Below are 20,411 nucleotides of genomic sequence, written 5' to 3'. Positions count from 1 at the left end.
TGTTTATTATAAAATTGTGAATAAATACAATATAATATATGCAATATTCCACTGTGTTAATTTTGAGTGTTTTGTGTAAAATGAGACCATTTTTATCAATTTACTCCAATGTATGTGGGTAGGGCGCACTTTTAAATTCAGATATGCCTTATTCTCTAAAAAAAATCAAAATATGCTGCAGAGCAAAGGGAAACACATCGGCTCTTGAACAACTGTAAATCATTGATAATTACAGACACTATTGAAACTAGCAAAACAGACGGCTGCTTTGGTAACTTGTTATACTGATAGTTATAGCGAAATGCATTGCAATGGATTAGCTAGCTAAAATATATGTGGTGTGTACTTAGCTATTACACAATATTCTCATACCTCATTCTCAGTACATGTTTTATTGATGTTTTTGCATCCCTCTCTGACCAGCAGTTAAATATAGTCCGCTGTGCAGCGCTTCTCTTCATTTTTGGCGCTAACGTTACTCCTGTGCTCTCCCATTCAAACACCACTCGCGTTGTTTTGGTGAAAGTGCGACTCATTGGTTGGGCGTTGGCCTTTTTTTTGTCTTCCAGGATGTGACCTCAAACCCTAAACTCTGCTCCCTCCTGGATCACAAGTACGTGGTGCACCTGACGGATCAAGCGTACAGCTACCTGCTGCGCTACCTGCAGAGCGACGACAACAGCGCCATCTGCTGGGTGCTCAGCTCACACGTGCAGGTATGAGGGCCCACAACACCTTCAAAACACTGCTAGACAGGAAGTACTCAAAGAAAACCTGAGCTACTGTAAACATGTCTTGGCTTAGGTGGAGGTGACGGCGGCACGCCGGACGGACTACCAGCTGTACGGCGCAGGGATGGGGACGGGAAACACGACCTCCACTTCCTCTTCCTCCACTACATGGGCGGCACTGGATGGGTCGGAGGGGGCGGAGCGTGTAGAGGTCACGCCGGGGTTACCTCAGAACGAGGCGGCGTTGGAAGCGCTGCAGGACTGCATAAAGCGCGTGCGAGAAGGTCCGCCCTCGCTCACCACCGTCTGCTTCTACGCATTCCAGCACACGGACCAGCTGCTGAACACGGCAGAGGTGTCGGCGGACAGCCGCTTGCTGGCCGCGGGGTTCGATAACTCTGCCGTCAAGCTGTGGAGTCTGCGGGCGAGGAAGCTGAAGGCGGGGCCTCACAGGGCCGACGTGTCTAAAATCAGACTCGCCTGTGATGTGCTGGAGGAGGAGGTGAGTGACAGCTGTCAATCTCTCTTGTTTTGGGTAGCTACACCCTCAAAGAAAATAAGGGTACAAAATTGTACCTTTTAAGGAACAAGTGGCCGTCACTAGGGTGGTGGGACCCTTAAGGGCTCATTTTTGTAGCTCTAAGTCAGGGGTAGGCAAGTTCGGTCCTAGAGAGCTGATTTAGCTCCAACCCTACTAAGCCACCACAGTATAAAACTCATGGCTCCCAGCATGCATTGCAATATTAAGTATTCCACCATTGTTGAGATTCATATGCTGATTCTTGATATCTGTGTGCATCTAAACTTTCCCCCCTAGAATGTGTTTAAAAATCTAAATTCGGAATGGTTAATATTATTTATTAATATTTTTAGTCAGTTATGAGTTTAGTCAAAACATTTTCTTCATGATTTTCGTTAATGGCTTCTTTTGATTTGAACAGATTATGTGTTTTGTTAACACTGTAACAGTGTTATAAACAGTCAAAAGTGAAACTGGCCAACTAAATGAAACACTGATCTCCATAATTGCGACCAAACATTTTCAATGAAACTTCAACATCTAAACCTCTGTTAATTCTCAATAAGACCTTCTATAGATGTCTTTCAGGGTTGGAGCCAAACTCTGCAGGACAGCGGCTCACTAGGACCGAACTTGATTCATATTAGCATCAGTATGAGCAATATAAATAAATAGCAATATTTACATACATGCATATGACATTTTAAAGCTTTATTTAATTGCATGTATAAAATGAAGCCATTTAGCTCTATTATGATTTTCTGCATTGTGATTTTTGACACATTCATTCCCAAGTTCTCAATTCAGTAGTGCAAAGAATACATTGAGAGATTTAAAGGGTAAAGTATTTATTATGCGTACAGTTTTTAATTTCAAGATTTAAATAATCAAGTACCCCCACCTCCCTTTTTTATTTTATTCAAAGAAATCATCATTTTAAAAGTCTTTGTCAAGTAGATTAAAATGCAGTAAATGCATTTAAGTAAAATGCAGTAGAATTTAATTATTTGTACTAATATAATTGATAATAAATATCAATATTTACATAAATATAATACATTTTTGTTTTTAATTTTTACACAATATCAGACATATTATGAATATTTTAATAATGTTGTAAATATATCAGAATCTTATTGGTCTAAAATCACAATCTCAAAAGATTCAAACAATGTAAACCCGAATAATTTGTCAAAACTAAAAATATTTGAGCTAATCAGTTACATCAACATTTTTAAGTTTCAACGTTTAAGCAAGCAGAACTAGCAGAGGTTTATTTTGTACTCATTAATTTTAATTACTCTTAACTTGAAATATTTGAGTAAGATAATTCATACATTAAATTTAAAATTATCATGTACTCTCAATTTAAATATTTTTAGTAGTGGAAACTTATTTAGCTAGCTAATTCAGTAAATGCTTTGATAGCATTAGCATGGCATAACAATTGCTGAATGAGTACAGCAGAATAAAACATTTAACATGTATCTGTTCTCAAACCAATCTCACGCTCCACTCGTCACATGATGGAAACCCTACAAAAAAAACCATTATAACAGAAACTCTTCTAAATTAGCATAGCAGAACATTAAACACGACTAAATCTGCCACTTAACATCAATCTTGCACAATTCTATTACACTTAATTTGAGCATTTACTCTCCCTTTTGAGTGTCATGGCAAAGCATGCTGGGAAATAGAAACCCCAGCCCAGTTTCAGTTTAATTGAAGTCTGAATTAAAAGTTCACAAAACTCAAAACAATTCAGATTACCTGAAATGTGTCAGTTTTGTGAACTCAAAAGAAAAAGAAAGTTCTATACACGCATGAAAGTTAATTATTTAACTTTAAAGGAACACTCCACCGTTTTTAGAAATAGGGCTTATTCAACATCTTTCCTACATTTATATTTGTGGGCAAATGCATTTTTGTCTCAGTGCATGCATTGTTTTAGTTTGGCAGGGTCGCCGCTAGCTTAGCTTAGCATAATGAATGGAATCCTATGTTGCCAGCTAGCATGTCCCGAGTAAAAGTGATCCAAAAAAACCCCCCCACCTAATTACTTCTTGTGGCCTGCGTATTCATATTTTCATATTAATATTTCATATTCATATCACGCAACACATGAAATCAAAGTTTGGGGATTTCATGTGTTGCGTGATATCTCTGCGCCCAAGTAGTAGTGCTTCGCCTGTGCTTCCCCATAATATAGTCCCAACTCAATATCTGCCTAGGAAATCGCCTAGTCTTAATCTGCATCGCTATTTGTAATCGTTGTGAATACGCAGGCCACAAGAAGTAATTAGGTGGGGTTTTTTTTTTTTGGATCACTTTTACTTGGGACATGCTACCTGGCAACATAGGATTCCATTCATTATGCTAAGCTAAGCTAGCGGCGACCCTGCCAAACTAAAACAATGCATGCACTGCGACAAAAATGCATTTGCCCAAATATATCTAAATGTAGGAAAGATGTTGAATAAGCCCTATTTCTAAAAACGGTGGAGTTTTCCTTTAAGGTTTACAGTGAATATTTGCTATTATATTAACTATTTGAATGTGTTTTCATCCACCAAGTCACTGACATGTATTTCTGTTTTGTAATCAGGCCGATGACGAGGACGCCTCGGGCAGTGAGATAAAGACCCTGCGTGCCCACAGCGGCCCGGTGTACCGCACGGCGTTCCTGACGGACGGCTCCGGCCTGCTGTCCTGTTCGGAGGACTCCACCGTGCGCTTCTGGGATCTGAACAGCTTCACGAACACCGTCCTGTACCGCGGCCACGCCTACCCCGTCTGGGACGTGGACGTCAGCCCCTGCAGCCTGTACTTCTCCACGGCGTCGCACGACCGCACCGCCCGCCTCTGGAGCTTCGCGCGCACGTATCCGCTCCGCCTGTACGCCGGCCACCTCTCCGACGTCGACTGCGTCAAATTCCACCCCAACTCCAATTACGTGGCGACGGGCTCGACGGATAAAACGGTGCGTCTGTGGAGCACGCAGCAGGGGGCGTCCGTGAGGCTGTTCACCGGCCACCGCGGCCCCGTGCTGTCGCTGGCCTTCTCGCCCAACGGGAAGTACCTGGCGTCGGCCGGAGAGGACCAGAGACTGAAGCTGTGGGACCTGGCGTCCGGGAGCCTGTTCAAAGACCTGCGGGGGCACACCGACAGCATCACCAGCCTGTCCTTCAGCCAGGACAGCAGTCTGGTGGCCTCCGCCTCCATGGACAACTCCGTGCGGGTGTGGGACATACGCAGCGCCCACGGCACCGCCCCCACCGACGGCTCCAGCAGCGAGCTGATTGGACAATACACGGGCAGCACCAGCAACATCCTCAATGTGCAGTTCATGGCCTGCAACCTGCTGCTGGTGACGGGCACTGCGCTGGAGAAACAGGAACAGTGAGAGTGTGTGTGGGGGTCATCTCTGCGAAACATGTCTAGGGCATATTTCACCCCAAAATCAAATCAGTTATATTTTTGTAAGGAAAAAAGACTCCTTTTAGCACCATTCGGGACAAACTCGGTCCCAAGTTAGCATACTTGTAATAGAAAAATGAGACCGTCAAGTGGAGGTATTTGGTGTACTTTAATGCATCTGAATACTTCCCAATAAAAATGGTGTAATACAATAATTAAAGGGTTAGTTCACCCAAAAATGAAAATTCTGTCATTAATTACTTCCCCTCATGTCGTTCAACACCCGTCAGACCTCCGTTCATCTTCGGAACAGAAATTAAGATATTTTAGTTGAAATCTGATGGCTCTGAAAGTCCATTGGCTCAATGGCACTTTACACTCTCAAGACCCTTAAAAGGCACTAAAGACGTCGTTACAAAGTCCATCTCACTACAGTGGTTCTAAAATAACTTTATGAATTGGCGACAATAGTTTTTGTGCACAAAAAACCCTAAATAACAACTTGCATAGTGATGACGATTTCAAAACAAGGCCTCATGAAGCTTCGAAGCGTTATGAATCACTGAGTCGAATCATGATTCGGATCGCGTGTCAAACCGCCAAACTGCTGAAATTTGGCGATTCAAACCGCTGATTCGACTCAGTGATTCATAACGCTTCGAAGCTTCATGATGCTTTGTTTTGAAATCGTCATCACTATATAAGTCGTTATTTTGGGTTTTTTTGCGCACAAAAACTATTGTCGCCAATTCATAAAGTTATTTTAGAACCACTGTAGTGAGATGGACTTTGTAACGACGTCTTTAGCACCTTTTAAGGGTCTTGAGAGTGTAAAGTGCCACTGAGCCAATGGAGGCCTTTCAGAGCCATCAGATTTACACTAAAATATCTTAATTTATGTTCCGAAGATGAACGGAGGTCTGACGGGTGTCGAACGACATGAGGGTAAGTAATTAATGACAGAATTTTCATTTTTGGGTGAACTAACCCTTTAAAAATTCTGCTTATTTATAAGTTCATAACAATTCACTGTATTTTTTCTAATCTGCATTAAAGTACAACGAATACTACCTTGATGTGTAAATATTATTATTATTATTATTATTATTATTAATACACTCTAAAAAATGCTGGGTTAAATACAACCCAAGTTGGGTTGAAAATGGACTAACCCAGCAATTGGGTTGTTTAAACCCAGCGGTTGGGTTGAATGTTTGCTTAAAACGTCCCAATCGCTGGGTTCAAACGTCCCAATTGCTAGGTTAGTCCATTTTCAACCCAACTTGGGTTGTTTTTAACCCAGCATTTTTTAGAGTGTATTATTACATTAAGAATTGGGTTGGCAAACGTGTTTGAATAGTCACAATTCAAATCTTAATGGCACTAAATATATACTTTTTTTTTCTTGTGAAATACGTCCTGGACAAGTTCATGACAGGTTTAGTGAGATTCACCCTTGTGTGTTTTGTAAAGCCAGAAGTGTTGATGTTTTCTTTCATTTTTGGTCGGGATGTGTGTTAATGCCTCCTGAGGTCAGAGGTGCACTGCTGTTTTCATATAGATGTAAATATTAGACAAGTTGAGTCATTTTTCCATGTCTGGATTTTTCGGTTCAGCTGTTTTCCCGTTTTGTTGATGGCCCATGTTTATAAAGGTAATTCTGGAAGCGCGTCCAACACTGTTCTTCCGGATTTTCACCATGAAGCCAGACGAACAGGATTTATTTGACTTCATGCCTACATCCGTGTTGTGTCTGACATCAGTTTAACATGACATCTAGTTCCCCACAGATTGGGTTTACCCAGTTTTCTCAAAGGGTAAATTGAAACAAGATTAATTTGCATGCCAGTTTTGTCTGACTCATGGAAGAATGAATGGACTGAGTGATGTCTGACTGAATGTGATTTCGCAATCCTGCACTTGGTTTTGTATGAAGTCAAGTTCCTCCGTCTCCAGCGCTTTTCATGTCCGTGGTGGTCAACAACACAATCATGGGATGTTTGTCTGGAACTGTGAAGAAGAAGAAAAAATGCTTTTGTATTGATTGTTTCCTTCAAAAAAAGAAATGATTTTGACTCGTTCTGATACTTGTAAATATATTTTTGTTACATTTCATGGTTGTCCCGAACTCATTTCTGATGTTTATTAGCATTCTAGTACAGTAAAGCTCTCAAGGCCGATCCGCCTCCTCACAAACAGGCGTGGCCGCTTTCACCCTAACCAGTTTCTGCTTTTGATGGGTGTGACGCCAACTTGACAAGCCTGTCCATCGGCCAGTGTGGCTGAGTTAGTCTGGCACATACACACGCTCACTGCTCCTGAAGACGAGTGTCTTCTGTGTCCTCTACAAGTGTCCTCTCTGTGGTTTTTGGAGCTGATTTGAAGATGCCCTACACTGTGAATCCGACGAGTGGCTCCGGGCAGGCGACCCTGGTGGAGAGCACGCAGGCGGACGGGAAGACGTTTGAACAGCTCCGGCTGGAGTGTTTGCAGAAGGGGAAGTTGTTTGAGGATCCAGACTTCCCTGCCGTGGAAGACTCGATCTTCTTCAGCCAGAGGGTCCCGGTTAACTTTGAATGGAAGAGGCCGGCGGTAAGTGAGCACTTCATTATTCTGTAAGAGCACTCGTTTTTTGACACCTGGATAAGGTTCCTGCAGAAATTAAAGAGTTGATGGGTCTCGGGAATGACAAAATGGGATAGTCTGGGATGTTTTATGCACTTTTGACTTCAATAACTCACTGCGATATCAAACAAGACTTGTTCACCCAAACAAAATGAGACCCCAATTTGATGGAGCAAGATCTCCCAATGTTGCAGTTAGCCCAAAATTAGATTTTACTTTCATATAAATGGGCACTGCAGAGGGTGTTCCCTGAAATCTATAGGATAAAACTGAGCATAACCCTATAAATGTGTGGAATTATCAAATCAAAAGATTTACCTCAATACTAAAGTAGGATGAAATTCTGAATTTAGTCACTTTAGTGGCAGATAAAGGCATTAAATCGTTTTTGAGTATCTGATGGTACTCCAGTTCATGTTTACATGAATGAATGGGAGTGGTTTTTACGGTTAGTAATTACTAACTGATTTGCTAATATAAAACGTTGACATGACTTTTGACTGTTATGGCAGACGACTGATTTCCTTATGCATGCAATTTACATGTTAGTATGTGAGTATGTACATTTTAAAACCTGTCGTGCAAGTTTGCAGAGTAATTCCAGGCATTGAATCAAACCAGGGGCCGGTTGCATAAACTAAGCCATTATGTTAAGACAGTGTCTTAAGATCTAGTATGAGCCACTAGCAGTTAGGCAAGTGGCATTCAGTCTTACTTTTCGTATCAAATTAGGCCAGTCTGTGTTTTTATGTAACTGATTAAAAAAAAATTATGAACAGTCTTAAAGAAAAAAATGTATGTCTAACAGAACAGAACCATTGCCAGTAACAATCATACTTCAAAATAAAGGTTCTTTATTGGCATTGATGGTTCCATAAAGAACATTTGACATCCGTGGAACCTTTTAATTGCACAAAAGGTTCTTTGATTTTTCAAATGTTCTTCAAACTAACGGTTCTTTTAGCTGATCACTGAAAGGTTCTTTGAGGAACCCAGAATGGTTCTCCTATGGCATTGCTGTGAAACCTCCCTTTGGTCTTTACGATCAACTTGGCTCACGATGCTTTTGGGAAACACATCCTAGGTGTGCTATATTTCCTAACATTTCACTTTCCTTTGAGGGTCAATATGTAACATCATAATAAAAGCTCATATTTGTGCATTGAATACATTTAGCCATTGGAGACGGTTGGCATGCAACAGGTCAGGAATGCAGGTGGAATGTCGGAATGCACATTGTTGCACTCTCTCTCTCAAAAAAAAAGAGTACAAAATTTTACCTTTTAAGGTACAAGTGGCTGTCACTGGGGTGGGACCCTTAAGGGTACGTTTTTCTAGCTCTAAGTCAGGGGTAGGCAAGTTTGGTCCTAGAGAGCTTATGTACTACAGAGTTTAGCTTCAACCCTACTAAGCCACCACAGTATAAAACTCATGGGTCCCAGCATGCATTGCAGCATTAAGTATGCCACCATTGTTGAGATTCATTTGCTGATTCTTGATATCTGCGCGCGTCTAAACTTTCCCCCCTGGAATGTGTTTAAAAATCAGAATTGAGAATGTCTGATCTGTGGTAAGAAAGTATTGTTGGTGAATATTATGTATTAATATTTATAGTCAGTGATGAGTTCAGTCAAACATTTTTCTGCATGACAATTTTAGTTTATAGATTATTTTGATTTGAACAGATTGTGTTTTGTTATCACTGTAACAAAAACCACAAACTCACATATAAAGCCAAGAGTCAAACTGCCCAACTAAACGAAACACTGATCTCCATAATGGCGACCACACATTTCCAATAAACATCAACATCTAAACCTCTGTTAATTCTCAATAAGAGCTTCTATAGATGTCTTTCAGGGTTGAAGTCAAACTCTGCAGGACAGCGACTCTCTAGGACTGAACTTGTCTACCCCTGCTCTAAGTAGAGGAAAACAATGATATAATTGTACCTTAAGGACCAATTGTGTACCTTTTAAAGATACAGTTCTACGTTTTGTTCCCCAAGGAACACAATTGTACCTGCACAGTACCTTTTTTTTTCTGAGAGTGCGATTGTTGGACTATAAAGTCCTGGTTTTATTTAGTTATTGGGCTGAGATTAAGAACAGGTTATCAGTGGTTGTGATGAATGATATAGGATGATCCACACCCCTCACGCTTGTGTGACTTTATGGACCTCTGAATGAAACTACAACTGCATTTCATTCCAGGGTGTTCCCGTAGAACGACCTTAGAAATGCGCCGAGTAAAGAGTGTGGGCTCGTGTTAGAATGTGAACACACCTCACACAGGCATCATGGGCGTTCACACATCTCCCTCTGTCTTCAATCAAACGCTTCATTAGTAACAGCTGGTCATGTGATGTGTCGTAACTTCTGGAAATGTCTGTGAAAAAGTAGGTGTTAAAGTTTAACAACAGCAGAATGAATAGGAGCAAAGTTTACTGTTGTATAAACAACCCACACTTTCAAAATACTTCTATTAACAATTACCCTCGCACACCTGCTGGTAATGGATTTGTGTGTAAAAGAAAGAACCAAAAAAACAAAAGAAAGTCCCACTCACTATCTACTCACAAAAGTATCAAAAATAGCTTTACCTGGCTATTTCCTCTCTACTAAATATTCCAAGTTCAATGCATTAGAGTCAATACATTGCAACTGGGAACAACAGCAACTTTTTACCACGTAAAATCACAGAGCGGGGTCAGCGCATGCTGAGGGTCACAGTCAACACCTCCAGACCTCCAAACTTCATGTGTCCTTCAGATGAGCTCAAGAACAGGTGTAGAGCTTCATGGAATGGGTTTCCAGCTCATCCAAGCCTTACATCACCAAAGGCAGAGCAAAGTGTGGGATGCAGTGGGGTAAAGCACACCGCCACTGGACTCTAGAGCAGTGGAGACGTGTTCTCTGGAGTGACCAATCACGCTTCTCCGTCTGAAAACCTGATGGGCGAGTCTAGGTTTTGCGGTTGCCAGGAGAACGGGACTTGCCGGACTGCACTGTGCCAAGTGTAAAGTTTGGTGATGGGGGATTATGGTGTGGGGGTTGTTTTTCAGGGGTTTGGCTTGGCCTCTTAGTTCCAGGAAAGGAACTCTTAGTGCGTCAGCATACCAAGACGTTTTGGACAATTTCATGCTCCCAACTTTGTGGGAAAAGTTTGGGGACGGCGCCTTCCGGTCCCATCATGACTGCACACCAGTGCTCAAAGCACCGGTCCATAAAGACATGGATGAGTGAGTTTGGTGGAGGAACTGGACTGGCCTGCACAGAGTCCTGACCTCAACCTGATAAAACACCTTTGGGATGAATTAGAGCGGAGACTGAGAGCCAGGCCTTCTTGTCCAACATCAGTGCCCGACCTCACAAATGTGCTTCTAGAAGAATGGTCAAAGATTCCCATAAACGCACTCCTAAACCTTGAGGAAAGCCTTCCCAGAAGAGCTGAAGCTGTTAGAGCTGCAAAGGATGGGCCAACTCCATATAAAATGAGAATGGGATGTCATTTAAAGTTCATGTGCATGTAAAGGCAGGCATCCCAAAACTTTTGGTAATATAGTGTATGCCGGATCAAGGTCATGGGACTGAAACATTGCAAATAAGTATTTTTGATACTTTTGTAAATAGATAGTGTGTTTTTTAAAACAAAAATAAAAATGTTTGACATGGATGGACAGTGAACGGGTAGATAGACGGATGGATGGGTGTTATCAGATTTGATCAATTGATTTATATTTATCTGTTCAAATTCAGGAAATCTGCAAAAACCCACAATTCATCGCAGGAGGAGCCACCAGGACAGACATCTGTCAGGGGCAGCTGGGTAATATGTTTTCTTGTTTCAGGTTACTCAAATGTTTTTTGTCAAATGAGACCCTTACTCTGAGCAAAACACCTTCAATAAACAAAGAATGAAATATACTAATCATATGTGACCCTGGAGCACAAAACCAGTCATAAGTCACACACGTATATTAATAAAATATACGTATAAAAATTTATATTCAAGTACCTGACCCTAAAGCTAAAAAAACACCTGTTACACTGATTTAAGTGAGGCATTTTTGTAGACTAATATGTGACCCTGGAGCACAAAACCAGTCATAAGTCTCACGGGTATATTTGTGGCAATAGCCTGCAAAACATTGAATGGGTCAAAATGATCGTTTTTTCTTTTATGCCAAAAATCATTAGGATATTAAGTAAAGATCATGTTCCATGAAGATATTTTGTAAATATATAGAAAAATTATTAGTAGTAGTAGTAATGTGCATTGCTAAGGTCTTCATTTGGACAAATTTATAGGCGATTTTCTCAATATTTAGATTTTTTTGCACCCCTTAAGATTCCAGATTTTCAAATAGTTGTATCTCAAATATCAAATATTGTCCTATCCTAACAAACCACCAATGGAAAGCTTATTTATTCAGCTTTCAGATGATGTATAAATCTCAATTTCCAAAAATTGCCTCTTATCACCGGTTTTGCGGTCCAGGGTCACATATTATAAATGGCTATGCATTAAACGTTGTCCTTCTTATATGACCGTACAGGAGACTGCTGGCTGTTGGCAGCGGTCGCCTCCCTGACCCTCCATGAGGAGACGCTGAAGAGGGTCGTACCACATGACCAGAGCTTTGATCGCGGCTATGCCGGGATCTTCCATTTCCAGGTGAGTCTCGCTCGCTGAAGGTCTACAGGTTCACAATGGCCTTGAACCCTAATCAAACTTCCCTTGTTGTGCAGTTCTGGCAGCATAATAAATGGATGGATGTGGTGGTGGATGACAGACTCCCGTGTGTGAGGGGCAAGCTGATGTTCCTCCACTCCGCTGACCAAACCGAGTTCTGGAGTGCGCTAATGGAGAAGGCCTATGCCAAGTATGCTCTTAGTTTACAAATAAAATGGCTTCCGGTCAAATCTAGTTTTGGGATGTCTAACTCAATCCTGTGCATCTTTCAGACTGAACGGCAGCTATGAATCCCTGAAAGGTGGAAGCACCATGGAGGCGATGGAGGACTTCACCGGAGGCGTGGGTGAGATGTACGAGACCAAGACCGCACCCAACAACCTCTTCGTCGTCCTCAAGAAAGCCTTGGATAGAGGGTCCATGCTCGGCTGCTCCATCGACGTAAGCGAAGCTGGATTCAAAGTGAGATCAATAACGTATTCTTTCGTTCCCGATTTCCAGATGTTTGTGTTTTCATATCGCTAGATCACAAGTTCTGCTGAATCCGAAGCCCAAACCACTACAGGTCTGGTTAAAGGACATGCTTACTCCATCACTGGAGTGGAAGAGGTAACCACAGCAACCCTCATTCAATCAAAATGTTTGTTTATTGTTATCTTCTCTCTCTTTTTGCTCTGATTCAGTTTTCTCTCTTCATTTCGTCTTGCCTCTTCAGGTCAACTACAGAGGAACAAAGGTCCAGCTGATTCGTGTCCGTAACCCCTGGGGTCAGGTGGAGTGGAACGGGCCCTGGAGTGACAAGTACGCATCCACTAATGATGACATAATTCATGAAAGAAGTCTGTTTATTAAATATTTAAAAAAATCTTAAAATAATTGGCAAGAAAAATCAAAGAGATCAGACAGTCTTGTCATATACCGTTGCAAATGTTTAGAAGAATGCAATTGCTCAGAATGTGTTATTGCATCTTTTTATTCAACAGAGCATTTATCTTAAAATTAAAAAAATGCCATTCATTAGACCAGTTAGGTTTTACATTACAAAAAAGCCCCACAAAAACAATGGTATTAGCAAATATACAGTATTGGAAAGGTTACAGATGAATATAAAATATAATAAGTAGTGTAACTATGTCAGTTACTTTATTAATGTAACTGATTACATTTGATTACTCTTCTAAAATTCGAACAAATGTTTTCAACTGTTATATTTGCGCCCTTGTCTAATTCCTGAATTATATGACTTTTTACATTTCCAGCACTAGAACACATTTTTATTACTTTCAGCTGTAAATTTGAACAAGATAACCAATCAAAACCGCTTTACTAAATTACATTTAAATAGCAGGAGGCATTGTGCACGTTAAAAACATGCAAAGCAACACATTAATATTAGGCAGCGGCCATTTACACTAAGTGAAGATAACATATTTTCTTAGCGATAGATATTTACACTGTGCAAATAGCGATAGATGCTATTTACTAAGTGAAAATAGTGATATATTCTATTTACGCCATATAAAAGTAGCATTTCTTTGCAATACGTGTAAATAGTAATTACATGCAATTAATACTTTATTTTATTTACTCCACTAGGTGGCGCTGTTTCGAAACTTCTCAGGCTTGAGGGCATTGTGCTGATAACCCATACCAAGTTTCGTAACAATCCGTTCATGTGGTCATAAAGTACAGCATTTTAGCACATAATTCAAAATGGCCGACAGCCAAAATTGCAGATATGGTAAAATTGGATATCAGTCGACATGATGTCCTGAATCTAAGGAGATTATTTTTCGTACTATTTCTATTATTTTACGCACCTTCAGTGCTTGGCCCCTAATTATTAAATGGATGCCGCCTTATTGGTACAATAAAAGCCCTCCCTACACCTACCTCTAACCCTACCCAATAAATGCTTTTATTATTATTATTTAATAATAAATAGGCACTTTATTTCCATTTTTAGAACATTTTCTTTATTTTTATTGAACATAAATGCCTTTCCGATGTGATTTGTGATGAGAAAAGGGATAAGAGCGAGTTCTGCAAAAGGCGGATTTGAATCCGGGTCGATTGCGTCAAAACCAAGATCTTTAAGCCTCACACTTTACTGATTAAGCCACTGAAAATGTTGAAGTATGAGTGTTTTTTTTTTTTATCTAGTTTGGGCCAACCAGGCATTGTTAGGCGGAGCTATTGTGAATAGCACTTGCCACCAAGTATATTATTATTACAATATTATTTAACATAACCTAGCTTTTTACAGAAAATATTCAGATGTAACCCCCTTTGTAATCGTTTTTTATAAGTAACTGTGATTGAATTACACATTTTCTCTCAGTAACGGGTGTAACGGATTACGTCACATTTATTTTGTAATCCGTTACATCTAACTAGTTACTCCCCAACACTGCAAATATACAACAACAAATTATCAGTTAAAGGTATTAGTATAAATAATAATAATTTCATTTTACCACTTACCAGTAAATAATATATTGGCTGTTGTTTAGTGCTTCTTTGCAGCTTAACAATTGTGTGTTGATACATATATTTAATGTGCTTAGATTCTACGTAAATACATTTATAATTAATCATTTTTAATTATGTTAATAACAAAATACATTACATTTGCACTAGGGATGTCAGATGTCAGTGTAAATGCTCCAAATCTTGTATCTTCAGCTCTAGGGAATGGAGCACCATTGACAGTGCAGAGAAGAATCGATTGCTTCATAACTCCCTGGATGACGGAGAGTTCTGGTACGTATGGCCCAGTTCACATCAGGCTGATTCCTCTGAAACAGCTTCACGAAAACGCCTCTGAGAAGTTTCTGCTGAACAAGCGTCCAGTAAGCTCTTCCAGGCCTGCGGTACTAACCTTGCAATGACTTCTTGTGTTGCAGGATGGAGTTTGAAGACTTCAAAGCCAACTACGATAAGATCGAGATCTGTAACCTGACTCCAGACTCTCTGACAGATGATGGTACAAAGAAGTGGGAGGTGAACCTGTTTGAGGGCAACTGGATCAGGGGCTCCACTGCTGGGGGCTGCAGGAACTACATCGGTCAGTATCACGCAGCCAACTTTGTGTAGATTTCATCATGAAAGTATGCATGTTTATCCATGCTATCATATAAACATGAGGCACCAGTAATTTCATTCTTTAGTGTTGCAAAGACCAACATTTGCATTCCTCTTGATCTTCTCAGACACATTCTGGACAAACCCGCAGTTTAAGCTTCGCCTGAAAGATCCAGATGATGGTGATAAGATGTGTAGCGTCATTGTGGCCCTGCTGCAGAAGAACCGCCGTCGGCTCAGGAAAGAGGGGCTTGACATGGAGACCGTCGGCTTTGCCATTTACGAGGTGAGAGAGATAAAATGTCGATGAGTTTGGAGAACTTCTAGAAGTGCTTCTAGGTCCACTGATGTCTGACCTGCTCACTTACCGTACCCATAGGCTCCTGATGATCAAGACCACCAGGGGAAGGACTTTTTCCGCTACAATGGCTCTAAAGCGCGGAGCCGCAGTTACGTCAACATGAGGGAGGTGTCCGAGCGCTTCCGACTGCCGCCAGGAAATTACCTGGTGGTGCCCACCACCTTCCAGCCGCACAAAGAGGCCGACTTCCTTATCCGGATCTTCTCTGAGAAGAAAGCTGGAGCTATGTATGTCTATCCAACATACTCTTCGGTTTTATCAGTCAGATTTTGTATTCATTATATTCAGTAGATGTATTTTTACAGTACATTGTTGATATAATGTAATATGTTTTGTATTTGCAGAGAGATGGGAAACACTATTCAAGCAGATTTGCCAGAAGTGAGTCAAAAAAACAAAACAATCATTGGTTCATGCCATGGTTTATTTTTGTGTCTTTGTGCAAGACTCGTCAGTTGTCATAGTCAAATACAGTTTGGGTGTAAATAGTTCGACATGCGATGATGTATGTTTAAAGTGTATGTTTCTGTCTAATTTGTGAAGCCACCGAAGCCAAACCCACCTGAGGAAGAGACAGATGAGGAGAAGGGCCTGAGGAGACTTTTTGAACAGATCGCCGGATCGGTAAGATACAGAAAACTACGGAAGCTTGTTTCCTTTCCGCCACATAATAATAATAATAATAATAATGATAATAATAGTTATTTTACGGATTATGGAGCCCCTAAAAGGGACATGGTGAAGGAAAAAAGTAGGAGATGGAGGAAAACATATTTGTCAATGCTTTTGCATTCTCTCGCAAATGTACTGAAAAGAGCTCAAAATATTTTGTGAGCGAGTGCTAAATTTCTCAGGGGAACGCAAAACGTTTTGCAAGCGAACAGAATGTTTTTGGGGGAACGTAAAGATTTTGCAAGTGAACTAAAGTTTCTCAGAGGAAGGGAAAGGTTTGGCGAGCAAATGCAAAGTTTCTCAGGGGAACGCAAAACGTTTTTCAAGCGAATGCAAAGTTTCTCAGGGGAACGCAAAACGTTTTGCAAACGAACGCAAAGTTTCTCAGGGAAAGAAAGGAGGTTTTGTGAGCAAATTGATAGTTTTTGGGGGAACACAAAGGTTTTGCAAGCGAATGTAAAGTTTCTCAGAGGAACGGAAAGTTGGCGAGCGAATGTAAAGTTTCTCAGAGGAACGGAAAGTTGGCGAGCGAATGTAAAGTTTCTCAGAGGAACGGAAAGTTGGCGAGCGAATGCAAAGTTTCTCAGAGGAACGGAAAGTTGGCGAGCGAATGTAAAGTTTCTCAGAGGAACGGAAAGTTGGCGAGCGAATGTAAAGTTTCTCAGAGGAACGGAAAGTTGGTGAGCGAATGTAAAGTTTCTCAGAGGAAAGGAAAACATTTTTCTAGCAAATGCAAAGTTTCTCAGGGAACGCAAACGTTTGCAAGCAAACGCAAAGTTTCTCAGAGGAACGGAAAGGTTTGGCGAGCGAACGTAAAATTTCTCAGAGGAACGGAAAGGTTTGGCGAGCGAACACAATGTTTCTCAGGGGAATGCAAAACGTTTTGCAAACGAACGCAAAGTTCTTGGGAAAACGCAAAGGTTTTGTGAGCGAATTGAAAGTTTTTGGGGGAACACAAAGGTTTTGCAAGCGAATGTAAAGTTTCTCAGAGGAATAGAAGTTTGGCGAGCGAATGCAAAGTTTCTCGGAGGAACGGAAAGGTTTTGCGAGGGAATGCAAAGTTTCTTGGAGGAACACAAAACATTTGTAAGAGAATGCAAAAGCATTAACTCATTTTTTTTCCCCTTTCATCTCATATTTTTTCACCACCATGTCCCTTTAGGGGCTCTTTGTTATTACCTCACAATTCTGAGAAGAAAATTCATAATATCGGGATATACTCTCGCAAAAGGGTCAGAATTGCTTGTTTATCTTGCAATTCTGACTTTTCCCCCTAAGAATTGTGAGCTATAAACTCGCAATTGTGGGATAAACAGTCGTAATTAATTACCTTCCGTAGAAGCTTCCATCGAAAACAGTCAACCGTCCATCTGCCGCAGGGTTTCCCAAAGGAAATTGCAGGGTGTTCTTGAGATGATGAGAAACTAATAATTAGGCTACATAATACATTTTAAATGAAAATTTTAATTTAAATGAAAAGTAATTAATTAAAAACAAAAAACAATCCAAAAAAAAAAAGCGTAATAAAAAAATATCAAATATTGTATTTGATTACCTGTGTCATGTGACCATTAACTGAGGTCTGAGAACCTCGAACAAGCCAATATTTTTTTGAAATATGAATTCTAATTTAAAGTCTTAGGTCTTTAAGTATATATTTTAGGTCAAATGATTTCGGATGACAAACAAGTTAGGGAATCCCAGGTTTATAAACAGTTGTTCTGTGGCGGTACTGGCATAAGAAGACTTAGATATAAAACAGGCGGAGTGCGCCCTCGTCTGGTTACACTGGTTATACTCGGTCTTTTTTACACTGTTCCCAATGTGTCTGTGCAGGATAGCGCCATCAGCGCCAGAGAACTGCAGCACGTGCTGAACAGTGTTCTGAGCAGAAGTGAGTCTGTCACCATTTTCAAGCTTTTAACCCAAGAATAAATTCTGTATTCAGTGATAAATATGAATGCTAACATGTCAGGTAACCCTGTCTCTCTGCAGGGAAAGAGGTGAAGTTTGATGGTTTGACCCTCAATACCTGCCACAGCATCATAAACCTGATGGATGTATCCTCTCAGTGGCTGTCCATGTGTTGTTAATCTAAAAAAAAGACAACTAACCCACTCCTGTCCCAAGCTTAATTGCAGAAACTAACAGTGAAAGTCTAATAACTGTCCTCAAGTTTGGTATAGGGAATATGACTGTATAATGTGTGGCTCAGTTTTCCTGAACCGAGAACAGGTGGATGGCTCAGGAATGCTGGAATTCGAGGAGTTCAAAATCTTCTGGGATAAGCTGAAGAAATGGATCGTAAGTTACGGAATCATACATTTACTCCTCGGTGTGTCATGAACTTCCATATTTCTGAGAATTAATTTTCCAAGTTTGTGTCTTGCTGTTGCAGATGCTGTTCCTGTCTTACGACACGGATCGGTCAGGACGCATGTCTTCCTACGAGCTCCGCAGTGCCCTGAACGCTGCAGGTACACACACACACACACACACACACACACACACACACACACACACACACACACACACACACACACACACACACACACACACACACACACACACACACACACACACACACACAGGACAGCCTGCTGATCAACTATAACAGAGCAATTTAAATAGAATTATCTAGAAATTAGTAGTAAAAAGGACTAGAGTAATTATTGGTACACGATTCATTCTTTTAGATGCAACAGACCCCCCAAATATGTTTGTTGAAATTAATAAAAATGAATATTATTTGAAAAATATTTTCATTCTATTAAGTTAATTATTGCTTTTTTTGTATTCATTATATTTAACGTATTTTTTATTTATTTTAAATAAAATACTTTTATTTTTTATTTATATATACAGTGTGATCGGGCATAACATTATGACCACTGACAGGTGAAGTGAATAACACTGATTATCTCTTCATCACAGCACCTGTTAGCGGGTGGGATATATTAGGCAGCAAGTGAACATTTTGTCCTCAAAGTTGATGTGTTAGAAGCAGGAAAAATGGGCAAGCGTAAGGATTTGAGTGAGTTTGACAAGGGCCAAATTGTGATGGCTAGACGACTGGTCAGAGCATCTCCAAAACTGCAGCTCTTGTGGGCTGTTCCCGGTCTGCAGTGGTCAGTCTCTATCAAAAGGAGCTGATAGAAAGGTGTCAGAATACACAGAGCATCTCAGTTTGTTGTGTATGGGGCGGCATAGCCGCAGACCAGTCAGGGTGCCCATGCTGACCCCTGACCTCCACCGCTGAAAGCACCAACAGTGGCACGTCCGATCCATGGAGGCCCCACCTCGCAACTTACAGGACTTAAAGGATCTGCTGCTAACATCTTGGTGCCAGATACCTAGTGGAGTCCATGACTCGACGGGTCAGGGCGGTTTTGGCAGCAAAAGGGGGAACAACACAATATTAGAGTTCATAATGTTATGCCTGATCGGTGTATATTAGTGCTGTCAATTGATTCATTTTTTTTTTACTAATGAGTAACATTTTTTCTTTAATTAATCGCGGTTAAAAACATTGGAATTTTTTATATTTGTTTGTGTTTTCTTCATTCAGGGATGCAGTTGAACAATAAGATTCTGCAGTTGCTGGGTCTGCGGTTCGCAGACGAGAATTTGGAGATTGATTTTGACGATTACCTGACGTGCATTGTGCGTCTGGAGAACATGTTCCGTAAGTGACGGCGCTGCATTATATATTTCTGGACGTTTCATTGCTGATGAATGTCTGCTTTGTCTAAGCAAGCATTTGTTCTTTGTTGGGCTGCAATTTTTCTCTGTGATGTATTAGTATTATTCAGTATCTTCCGTAACATGTGAGGTGTAAATAAAACCCAAGCACTTAAACACAGATTTTGGCATGTGTTACAGGAGTTTTCCAGGCCTTTGATAGCAAAAAGAAAGGAGAGATCAGCCTGAACATCCAACAGGTAACGCACCATTTTGTATTTACATTAGTAAATGTTAAGAAAAGGCGCAAAGGTATTCATTTATTTATTTTGCAATAGTTTCTATACATTGACTAGAATATAAGAATGTAAAGCATGTAAACTCACATACTACTTAATTTGTAGTTTCCTCGTTTACTTTTAAGCTGCTCTCATTCTACAGTTGTGCTGTTGATAATTTCAGTATTTTGTCACATGCAGTCGGGTCAAATTTATAAACAAATCTTCATTTCTTCACAGTTCCTGATGTTATCCATGAACGTCTGAGGATTCAACCAAATTCGGAAGGAACAGTGTGATGGATGAAGTCAGCTGTGCCACTGTGCATTTTCACTGTTATTCTG

General features: G+C 40.6%; 2 protein-coding genes across 2 annotated transcripts in view; both read left to right on the top strand.

Annotated features, from left to right (window-relative positions):
* The window catches only part of taf5l (TAF5-like RNA polymerase II, p300/CBP-associated factor (PCAF)-associated factor), a 9,896-nt gene extending 5,134 nt beyond the window's left edge, over window positions 1-4,762 (top strand). Inside the window, exons 5-7 of the mRNA XM_079812074.1 lie at window positions 570-716; window positions 805-1,233; window positions 3,860-4,762. Of these exons, the coding sequence (XP_079668200.1) occupies window positions 570-716; window positions 805-1,233; window positions 3,860-4,657 (1,374 nt within the window). The 3' untranslated portion in view covers window positions 4,658-4,762. The remainder of the gene's footprint in view (window positions 1-569; window positions 717-804; window positions 1,234-3,859) is intronic.
* Window positions 4,763-6,946: 2,184 nt separating this feature from the next.
* Window positions 6,947-20,334, top strand: capn9 (calpain 9; the record flags this gene model as incomplete). The annotated part of the gene is made up of 20 exons (XM_079813244.1): window positions 6,947-7,263; window positions 11,055-11,124; window positions 11,855-11,973; window positions 12,048-12,181; window positions 12,264-12,432; window positions 12,517-12,600; window positions 12,707-12,792; window positions 14,677-14,754; window positions 14,898-15,058; window positions 15,204-15,361; window positions 15,455-15,663; window positions 15,781-15,817; window positions 15,980-16,060; window positions 17,945-18,002; window positions 18,104-18,168; window positions 18,344-18,412; window positions 18,507-18,585; window positions 19,677-19,793; window positions 19,991-20,049; window positions 20,308-20,334. The coding sequence occupies exons 1-20, from the start codon at window positions 7,057-7,059 to the stop codon at window positions 20,332-20,334; spliced, it is 2,067 nt and encodes a 688-aa protein (XP_079669370.1). The 5' UTR covers window positions 6,947-7,056.
* Window positions 20,335-20,411: the final 77 nt, after the last annotated feature.

Source organism: Gobio gobio, assembly GCF_949357685.1.
Source record: "Gobio gobio genome assembly, chromosome: 3".
In the NCBI taxonomy this organism is placed as follows: domain Eukaryota; kingdom Metazoa; phylum Chordata; class Actinopteri; order Cypriniformes; family Gobionidae; genus Gobio; species Gobio gobio.
This window is presented reverse-complemented; position numbering and strand designations above follow the sequence as displayed.